Source organism: Gopherus flavomarginatus, chromosome 4, assembly GCF_025201925.1.
Source record: "Gopherus flavomarginatus isolate rGopFla2 chromosome 4, rGopFla2.mat.asm, whole genome shotgun sequence".
NCBI lineage: Eukaryota > Metazoa > Chordata > Testudines > Testudinidae > Gopherus > Gopherus flavomarginatus.
The window spans coordinates 111,044,081-111,055,381 of NC_066620.1; the positions used below are offsets into that span (position 1 = coordinate 111,044,081).

At 42.8% G+C, this 11,301-nt stretch overlaps 1 protein-coding gene across 5 annotated transcripts in view; it reads right to left on the reverse strand.

The window, feature by feature from the left end:
- Window positions 1-6,469, reverse strand: part of ARFGEF3 (ARFGEF family member 3) — a 121,309-nt gene extending 114,840 nt beyond the window's left edge. For 4 of the 5 annotated variants that reach the window (XM_050949398.1, XM_050949401.1, XM_050949399.1 and 1 more), the window contains exons 1-2: window positions 6,014-6,469; window positions 1,909-1,963 (exon numbers count right to left, since the gene is read on the reverse strand). In XM_050949398.1, coding sequence (XP_050805355.1) covers window positions 1,909-1,963; window positions 6,014-6,098 — 140 coding nt within the window. In that variant the 5' untranslated portion in view covers window positions 6,099-6,469. The remainder of the gene's footprint in view (window positions 1-1,908; window positions 1,964-6,013) is intronic. The other variant, XM_050949400.1, reaches the window with a different exon arrangement.
- Between the last annotated feature and the right edge of the window lie 4,832 nt (window positions 6,470-11,301).

The window sequence follows — 11,301 nt, forward strand, 5'->3', positions numbered from 1 at the left end:
CAGGGTGGTTAAGCACTGGAACAAATTGCCTAGAGAGGTTGTGGAATCTCCATCATTGCAAGTTTTTAAGAACAGGTTAGACAGACACTTGTCAGGAATGGTCTAATAATTATGTAGTCCTGCAATCATGGCAGGACGACTGGGCTAGATGACCTGTTGAGGTCCCTTCCAATCCTACACATCTATGATTCTATGACAGGAATCCAACAGCCTGGAAGTCCTGAGAGCCCCAGACCCTTAGCTCCCATACTAGGCTCTTCTGAAACTCAGCCAGAAGACTGCCACCAAGTGGGGCTCCAAAGGCTCCCAAAATTTTGTCTCTCTTTCAGCCTATTAGGTGATCTGATGAGGAGCCAAGAACCTGGAAGCCCCGGGAGACATGTTCCAAATCTCCAGGGCTCTCAGGTTAGCCAGGACTCAGAGTGCTTCCAGACACCTAGTTCCTCCACAGCTCACCAGGCAGTCTGACAAGGAGTCAGAACCTGGATGCTCTGTGAGCTCCAGCTCCTGGCTCAGCCAGGGCAGACCTGCAGATTCCCAACTGCCCTTCAGCTTACCAGTCTGACTGAAGAGGAAATAGCTTGGAAGAGCTAGCTCCCAAAGTCCTAGGCTTGTAGCTCCTCAGCAGCCTGGGCTCCCAGGGTCCACGGCTCCAGGGCATTCCATCAGCCTGACTGCCCCAGAGCTGGGATGCCATTCCCTTTCATGGGACATTGTGAAACGTTTGGATTTTATTTCAAATCAGAATGAAATCAGATTTCAAAATATCAAAATCCTCCACAAAATGGAATTCCTTTCTCCATCCCACTATATCCTATGCCAGATAATCCACATATACCTCCAAAAGCTGACTGTAAGAGGAAAAAAACGTCCTCAGAATCAATTGCGAGCACCATGCCATTGACAGTGAATTCTGAAGGTAAGATCAGAGGTTTAGGGTGCAAGATGGCACACAAAGGGAGTCTATACTAGGCTTCTTTCTGAAAAAAAGTGCTCCCTCTGCTACAGCGCCAGTCACTTGGCAGTGCTAGTGCAGGAAAGGCTCCTATGGCTGCTGCTACCTGTTTTAAAACCATTCTGTTTATCCCTGTTCTGAGCAAGTTTCAATGATGTGGTAGTAAAAGCACTGGCGGCTGCCAGAGCCTTGTCTAGCCTAGCAGTCCTGATGTCGCTACCACCCGCACAACTGCACCTGGGATAACAAGGCAGTGAGATCTGTCAGAAAAAAAAAAAAAAAGTCTAGTGTAGACAAAGGTAAAAGCTTAGACTTGCTAAGGAACCCTAAAGCAACTTATGAACTAAAACTCGAACTGAAACGAAAGAGCAGGGATTTCAAACCTAAAAAGTGACCATTTGGAAACAATATCCTTTTCTCAATCTCAATTTACTGCTTAGCTAACAATGAGAGTTCACTGCCACTTTATAATATGGAAGACTGAATAACTAAAATAATAATAATACTTAGCTCTTATACAGCATTTTTCATCAGGAGATCTCCAGGTGCTTTACAAAGGAAGTCAGTATCTTTATCCTTGCTTTTACTGATGGAGAAACTGAGCACAAAACAATGCAGTGACTTGCCCAAGGTCACTCAGCAGGCCAGTGGCAAAACCAACACTAGGTTTCCTGAGTCCCAACACATTGTTCTATCCCTAAGATCACACTGCCTGTCCCAATGGCTGCTAATCTCCAGAACACACTGAATGATCCAGATTTAACAATACAGTATAGGACACTGAAAGGAGCAGTGAGAATAAGCAGGCTTCCATCATGAGTGTCATCCTGCCACGGTCCAGCCTTCCTTTCTCATTGACCATCAGTAATATACTTCTGTCCATTTCTGAACTTTTTGTAGGCTTTGCCAAAACCCATGGCGTCACATGATCCAAGACATTTATGTTTCCTTACCTCAGCTGATATGGAGGGATCTTGGTAGCAGCAGCATCAGAAGATTCCAAAGTTTCTGTATGAGTAAAGGAAAGAATAAGAATGTTAAAGGAGACAATGTATTCAGGATCTAGATAATCTACATTTCCACAGTTTTGAATTATTGTTCCCAAGCCTGACTTCTATCAATAGCACTGACAGTTAAATTTACAACTTACAATTTCAAAAAATTCTCTGCTGTGCTTTTCTTATTGTAGGGATCCCTTTTAGATGTAAACATGGTGACATATACAGGACTCCGGAACAGGATAATGTATCTATAAACTTGCACCAAAATAATAGCAGCTGTGGATTACAAAAGATTTCATTATTGCAGTCCAAATCTGTGTGTGGACACTGTTCCAAAATCAGCATCCACCTGGACTTGGAACAAAATAACTAAACTGATTTTAGAATATTGATTTAGTTACATTGGTGCAAGTTTATGTATAGATTAGGACTGTTGATTAATCACTGTAAACTCATGTGATTAACTCAAAAAATTAACTGCGATTAATAGCACTATTAAACAATACAATTACAACTGAAATTTATTAAATATTTTTTGATTTTTTCCTCTACATTTTCAAATATAGAGATTTCTATCACAATACAGAATACAAAGCGTACAGTGCTCAGTTTACATTATTTTTATTACAAATATTTGCATTGTAAAAAACAAAAGAAACCGTATTTTTCAATTCCCCTCATACAAGTACTATAATGCAATCACTACGGTGAAAGTGTAACATAAAAGTGTAGATTTTTTTTGTTACATTACTGCACTCAAAAACAAAACAAAGTAAAACTTTAGAGCCTACAAGTCCACTCAGTCTTACTTCTTGTTCAGCCAATCGCTAAGACAAACAAGTTTCTTTACATTTATGGGAGACATTGCTGCCTGCTTCTTATTTACAATGTCACCTGAAAGCAAGAACAGGCATTGCAGGGTATTTACGTGCCAGCTATGCTAAACGTTTATATGCCAATTCATGCTTCGGCCACCATTCTGGAGGACATGATTCCATGCTGATGATGTTTGTTTAAAAAACAGTGCATTAATTAAATTTGTGACTGAACTCCTTGGGAGATAATTGCACATCCCTTGTTGTTTTATGCACATTCTGTCATATATTTCATGTTACAGCAGTCTTGAATGATGACCCAGCACATGTTGCTTGATTTATGACAGTGTCACTGCAGATTTGACAAAACCAAAGAAGGTACCAGTGTGAGATTTCTAAAAATAGCTACAGCACTCAACTCAAGGTTTAAAGAATCTGAAGTGCCATCCAAAATCTGAGCAGGACGAGGTGTGGAGCATGCTTTCAGAAGTGTTAAAAGAGCAACACCCTGATGCGGAAACTACAAGACCAGAACCACTTCCTCCCCCCCCCCCCCCCAAAAAAAAAAAATCAACCTTCTGCTGGTGGCATCTGACTCAGATGATGAAAATGAGCATGCATCTGTTCGCTCTGCTTTGGATTGTTATTGAGCAGAACCCATCATCACCATGGATGCATATCCTCTGGAATGGTGGCCGAAGCATGAAGGGACATACGAATCTTTAGTGCATCTGGCATGCGAATGCCCATTCTCACTTTCAGGTGACATTGTAAACAAGAAGTGGGCACCATTATCTCCTGCAAATGTAACCAAACTTGTTTGTCTGAGCGACTGGCTAAAATAGCACTGAGTGGACTCATGGGCTCTAAAGTTTTACATTGTTTGTTTTTGAATGCAGTTATTTTTTGTACATAATTTGACATTTGTAAGTTCAACTTTCGTAAGAGATTGCATTACAGTACTTGTATTAGATGAACTGAATTATACGATTTCTTTTGTTTTTTCACTGCAAATATTTGTATTCACAAATAAATAGAAAGTGAACACTATACTTTGTATTCTGTGTTGTAATTGAAATAATTATATTTGAAAATGTAGAAAACATCCCAAAATATTTAAATAAATGGTATTCTATTATTGTTTAAGCGCGCAATTAATTGCGATTAAGTTTTTAATCGCTGGACAGCCCTAGGATAGATCAACCCCAGCACTGACTTTAGGTTACTTGAACTCTCTCGAGTCACAGCCTCTCTCTGAAAATTTGTGTGCAGCTCATTACACTTGGTTCATTTTCACTAATACAGACATTCATTTTATTAGATAGTTAACAACAAGGTAGGTGCAGTGAGGTGCTCTCAGAACTAACCTCTTAGCATAAATTAGTGGTTGAGAAGTCACAGTACAAAAAAAATTGCATTGTAAAAGAATGCACATTCAACAAAAGACACCTTATGTATGTGGTCACTGAGAACTAAGAAAAAATACTTCCCATGTATTATACTTGGTATACCACCCAACCAGCCTTATCCTTGTATGGAAGATACATATTTTTAAAGAATTCAGTGTTATATTAGACAGAATGGTTGCATGTTATTAAAACAAGCAGTAGTTCTGCAATCATCTTGTTTGCTCAGCATCTCTATCACTGGCACTTTTGAATGGTAAGATATTACTTCTCTTTCCAGTGAAAAAACGTATGGGTCTACCAGATCTTGCTCTCAAAGAAAGGTGTTAATAATTCCAGTGTAATCACCAAACATACAGTTCCCTTCACATAAATACTAAAATATCCATAAAATATGCTTATGGTGGTTTGAGTCTGAGAAGGAAAAAAAGCTACATATCAAGTGAAAAACAAATGAATAGCTGTTTACACACATATTTATACTGCTCCAATCACAGCAGTGTCTAGGCACCAATATGGAAAGATGGATTTCCTCTGAAATCACTGGGCTGTAGCAAGGCATGGTTTGGCCATGCAGGGCAACCTGTACTTTTAAAAACGACATCAGATGACTGAATCACAGCATATTCATTTGAGGGATAACAATAAGTTACCTGCCAATGAAACGTAAGTTTATTCATTTTTTATTCTCTCTAGTTTTAACATATCATGTGATTCACTGCAATTAGAATGCACCTAAACATGACATGATGATTCACTGAAAATAGTAAAAGCAAAAGCTTTGTGTGTTAAAACAAAAAAAGTGGGGGCACATAGCTTGACACCTGTGAGAGATGAGTAATTCCTCTACCCAGGAGTACTGCAACCTCAACAGCTGTCCTCATTAAGTCATTATACCTCCTTTTCAAATTTAATTAGCAGTTGTAACACCCTTTCATATGTTAATAGCTAACCCTATACAGTCTATGCCAGTGGTTCTCAAACTTTCTTACTGGTGATCTCCTTCACATAGCAAGCCTTTGAGTGCAAGCCCCCTTAAAGTTATTTTTAATTTATAACACCATTATAAATGCTGGATGTAAAACAGGGTTTGGGGTGGAGGCTGACAGCTTGCAACCCCCCATGTAACAGCCTCATGACCCCCTGAGGGGTCCTGACCCCATTTGAGAACCCTTGGTCTATGCCAAGTTGGTGTTGGACCATGTAAGCTCTCCAGTGTTATGTCAACCAGGCAGTCTGGGTCATTCCCTTCCTAACAGTTTTAGGTGAGCCTGACAAAAGAATTTACTTACCTGGCAACTAAGGTAAATGCAATTAAGGTATTCTAGCGATGCTACAAGTGCAAGGAAACTGCCTGCAGTGGGCTCACATCAGCCTTCCAGCAGTGGTGAGCCACTGAGTCATATACCTGCAAGCTCATATATGCTGCTCGAAAAATATATAATTAAATACAATCCTACTTAAGACTGTCTGCGCCCTGGCTGGAAAAGAAAACATTGCAAACAACTCGGTTTTCCTGACCTATTGGAGCTCACGCTGAAGGGCAACAAATCGATAGCAATGTGCGCATTAGAGCCTCCAAAGTGGGGGGGAAGGGGAATCCTTTAGCACAGGTATGGCTTAGGGGTGCCTTTAAATCAATGGGAGAAAGGACCCAAGAAATGGTAGGTAGAGATTTCCCAGGCACGGCGCGTGCACAATAGGAAACACTGCAAATGCATTAACAGCGTACCCATAATGAGAGCCGGCAAAGCAGGGGGCTGTCTGCTCTCTGGCGCGGGGGGCTGGAGCATGCACTGGGAGAAAGCGCCAGGGAGCAGGTACCCGCTTCCTTACCAATGGCCCAGCCGCAGCTCTCCTTGATCGCTTTGTGTTTGTTCCCCGACGCCTCCTTCTGCAGCTTCCTCAGGATTTCTTCCATCTTGGCTGCCCGAGGGGCCCTGCGCTCCGCGGCAAGGAAAGGCGGCTGCAGACGGCAGAGCGGGTGTCGCCTCTTGCCCGGCTCTAAGCGGGGACGGTGCGCAGCATCCTGCCCCGGGCGCGCTGCTGCTGCAGCTGCTGTTGATGAATCACGCTCAGCTCCATGACGGAGACACGTCAGTTTGTGCCGCTGCCTCCTCCCCCGCGGGCAGGTCCCCGCGGTGCAGCTGGGCTCCGGCAGGCGGCGGGAGGTGTCGCTGCTGCCGCGAGGAGGCCGAATCCTCAGCCCCGGCCAGCGCCTGCCTGGAGCCGGGCTCCCCAGCGCAGAGAGGCCCCGGGAAAAGGTGGCAGAGGATTTCCTAGCCCGGGAAGGGACGGAAGGGGATGGACTCGGGAGGGAGCGCGAGCGCGGTTGGCTGATCTCAGGAGCAGAGCACAGATGTGTCCGGGATTTCCCGCCAGTGCACACCTGGTCTCGCCCCTACAAACTCATGTTCCTGTAACTACGTGGCTCAGGGGCGGGGGGAAAGAGCCGGCTCTGCTGCACAGCCCAGGGCCTGCGGATGTCGCAGCCCATAGCATAGCCGCTCCCATGGTGAACTGTCACTACACCTAATGCTGTTCCCTAAGCCCAAGGCAATCGCCTCCTCTTGCCAGCCCTGTGTGCGCAGGCAGCGCTGAAACGCTCTCCGAAGCGACCTGGAGATTACAGGGCACTAAGAAACCCCCGGCCTGTTTTCATTGTGCATTTGGGGCCTCCTCCTGCTGCCTTTGGTGTCGGTGGTCAAAATCTCACCGTCTTTGGTGGGATCAGGAGCAAGCCCTAAATACTGACCATTCCCTGTTGTGGGCAGAATTAGATTAAAGGAATAGTGTCAATCTTGAAACCATGCGTTGTAAATGAAGCATAAAAATGGCCATAGTGGGTCAGAGCAATGGTCCATCTAGCCCAGTATCTTGTCTCCAACAGCAGCCAATGCCAAGTGCTTCAGGTGAAGTATACAGAACAAAGCAGTTTTAGAGTCACCCACTACTGTCTTCCCCTCTCAGCTTCTGACAGACACATGCTTAGGTCACCCAAGCACAGGGTTGCATCCCTAACTGTCCTGGCTAATAGCTGTGGGTTGATGGACCTATCCTCCATTAACTTATCTAGTTCTTTTTTTAACCCAGTTTTATTGTTGGCCATCACAACATCTCATGGCAATGAGTTCTACACGTTAATTGTGTGTTGAGTTAAAAAGTACTTCCTTATGTTTGTTTTAAACCTTCTGCCTATTCATTTCATTGGGTGACTCCTGATTCTGTATTGTGAAAAGGTGTAAATAACACTTCTCTCGTCACTTTTTCCACACTGTTCATTATTTTATAGATTTCTATCATATCTGTCTCCTTTCTAAGCTGAACAATGCTAACCTTTTCACTCTCTCCTCATATGGAAGCCATTCCATACCCTTGATTTTATTTATTTATTTATTTATTTATTTTTGGCTGCCCTTCTCTGAACCTTTTCCAGTTCCACTACAGTATATTGTTTTTGAGATGAGGCAACTAGAACTGGACACAGTTTTCAAGGAGTGGGCATAACATGTATTTATATAGTGGCATAATGATATTTTCTGTCTTATTTTCTATCCTGTTCCTAGTAGTTGCTAACATTCTGTTAGACTTTTTAACTAATGCTGTGCCCTGAGCTGAAGTTTTCAAAGAACTATCCACAGCATGTGTATTTATGTTCCTTATCAATTTCTTCCACCACCAATAATCAATCCAATGGTCTGGTAACTGCTGATGCTCTTTGTTTACTTTGTGCTTTTTTTCTTTGTTTGACTATGAAAATGAATAAGGACCATTTCAATTTGTTTATAATCAGTTTCACTGTCATATATGTAGTGCTCCAAAATTTGGGCTTGAAGCATTGCGAAACAATTTTTCAGAAATCCATTGTTTCCATTGGACGCCTTTTAAAAGTTGTGTAAACATTTATCTTGGTTTTAGATTTTTAAAAGGTTTGTTTTATAGCATTTACTTTGGAGCCATATTTAGGTTACCCTGTCTCTTTAAAATAATAAATAATAATAAGAAGTAATACCTATTTCTTATATAACCACTTGTTTTCTGTGACTATGTTCTGTACTTGCAAGAGTCTGAATTATTAGATAACAATTATTGTTTTTGCACTCTAACTACTCTGAGCCTATAAACATGCTCTCTCAGTGATGTAAGTCACTTTCCCAGCTTCCTGCATTATAGCAACACATCAGCATTGCTATAATGCAGATAGCATCAAGACATCTGTTTTAGAGGACTTAGATTTGATCTGTAAATTGATGTTTTTAGTAGGATTTCTTTGAAATTTGGTGTGCCTTGGAGGCTGCAGAATAAGGTTCAAGATACAGATTCAGAGACATTTAACCCCCGCATTCCCTCAAAAAACCATTTTTCAAAAATGTTTCTAGATAAAGTTTATTTTTTTGCCTAGAGCTAAATATCAAACTAGTTAAGTCCCAGGCAGACTGCGAAGAGCTACAAAAGAATCTCACAAAACTGGGTGACTGGGCAGATGAAATTCAATGTTGATAAATACAAAGTAATACACATTGGAAACCATAATCCCAACTATACTTATAAAATGATGGGATCTAAATTAGCTGTTACCACTCAAGAAAGAGATCTTGGAGTCATTGTGGATAGTTCTCTGAAAACATCCACTCTATGTGCAGTGGCAGTCAAAAAAGCAAACAGAATAATAGATTATTAGGGTTGGAAGGTCATTTAGTCCAGCTCCCTGCTCAAAGCAGAACCAATCCCCGACTAAATGGCCCCCTCAAGGATTGAACTCATAACCCTGGGTTTAAGCAGGCCAATACTCAAACCACTGAACTACCCTTCCCCCAAAGGTTGGGAGTTATTAAGAAAGGGATAGATAATGAGACAGAAAATATTATATTGCCTCTATATAAATCCATGGTACATGCACACCTTGAATACTGCATGTGGATGTGGTTGCCCTATCTCAAAAAAGATGTTGTGGAATTGGAAAAGGTTCAGAAAAGAGCAACAAAAACGATTCGGGGTATGAAACAGCTTCCATATGAGGAGAGATTAATAAGACTGGGACTTTTCAGCTTGGAAAAGAGATGACTAAGGGGGGTTATGATAGAAGTCTATAAAATCATGGCTAGTGTGGACAAAGTAAATAAAAAAGTGTTATTTACTCCTGCTGATAACACACGAACTAGGGGTTGCCAAATGAAATTAATAGGCATCAGGTGTAAAACAAACAAAGGGAAGTATTTCTTCACACAACGCACAGTCAGTCTGTGGAACTCTTTGCCAGAGGATGTTGTGAAGGCCAAGACTACAACGGTTCAAAAAAGAACTAGATAAGTTCATTGATGATAGGTCCATCATGGCTATTAACCAGGAGGGGCAGAGATGGTGTCTCTAGCTTCTGTTTGCCAGAAGCTGGGAATGGGCGACGGGGATCAATCACTTGATGATTACCTGTTCTGTTCATTCCCTCTGGGGCACCTGGCGTTGGCCACTGTCGGAAGACAGGATGCTGGGTTAGATAGACCTTTGGTCTGACCCACTATGCCCATTCTCATGTTTTTATGATGAAATGCAGCTCAATATGGTCTCAATCTGTCAAGTTTTACATAAGGTAATGCATGGCACCCATTTCAATTTGGGTCCCCCAAAGATTTAAACAATATACACATTTTTACACTGCTCATGAAAAAACGGCTAAAAGGTTTCCGTTCCCACCATTTTATACGCATAAAGCTTGGCTCTTGTAAGTGCTCTAAAATCCAAATGGTTAATCAAATTGCTCTGAAATTTGATGTCCCTTATAAAAGCATTAGGTAGCATTAGTGATCCAAATTTGGGATCATTTGAGGGCTTCCTGAGTTATAGGCCCCCTAAAAAACTCATTACCTTCTCCTCCACCTGGAGAACTTCCTCCTGTTCATTAGCTCCTCTGGTAACTCAGGAGCTGGCTTTTTAAGCCCCAGTTCTCCCTGAGTAGAGCTGCCCCCTGGCTCAGGGTTAATGGGTGCTAAAGAGCATAGGGATCAAAGCCTCATTGAGAAGCGCTCAGCCTTGCCTAGCAGGCTGCTAGGCTCAGCACATGCAGCTGATTGACGCTGCAAGCCTGGGAGGCTGGAGAAGTGAAGCAGCCACGGCGTGCTCGGGAAGAGGCAGGGCAGGGGTGAGCTGGGGCGGGGAGTTCCTCTGTGTGCCGCCCCTCCATTACTTACTGCAGGCGGCCCTCCCCACGCTCCCCTGCCCCAGCTCCCTCCACCTAAATGTCAGTGGCGACCGGGGCGGCTGAAGATCCAGCCGCCATGGTCAGTGCCGAAGAAGATGGCACCTCCCAAATCCTAGCACCCTAGGCAAACGCCTAGGTCACCTAAATGGTTGCACCGGCCCTGAGCACATGGCTCTGCAAACAAACAGTCCACACTACATACTTCTGTAAAGCAGCAAGCACACAACAAACAAACAAACTTAAGGACAATAAACTCACTCCCCAAGGATCATACAGCCACTCTTTTACATGGAAGACTCCCCTGTTAGGTGCTCCTGTTCACTAGCCATTGAATATAAACCATTTCAAACACCGGTTCCATCGGACTACTACTCCCTTCTGTGAGTTGGCTAGAAGGGCTGAGACAGCATAATGCAGGGCAGTAAATTGTGCCCTGTAAAGAAATGCAGTAATTTACTTCACATCTGGAATGAGGTTACCAGGGCCAAGGCTTATCCCGTTCCCTGCCTTTCTACGCTCACCTGTTTAGTGGAAGAAGTAGCATGCATGCAGCATCTACTTATCCCCTACATATTGAAACCCAAGATCTGGGGAGGCCATGCACCTGTGGCTGCAGTCTGGCTTTAAATAAGTGTTTTAAGTGCAAAGTGAAGGGATTTATTTAAGATATGGATATTTATTTCTACCATTCATAAATTCATTAATAAGCCCAGCCTCTTTAGCGTCGATCCTCCCCCACACTTCCAAAACCCCCTGAGAACCACCCAAAACCATCCTCATGCTGCCTTCCTCTCCTCTTACAATTACCTTGGTTCTTCACTTTGAAAATGTATTCAGCCTGCTAGTGGCTGTAACAAAGGGTTCAAAGTTCATTAGACTAACTGTATTATTTGTTTTTGGAAGCGCTGGCACCCACAATTGTCCTCAT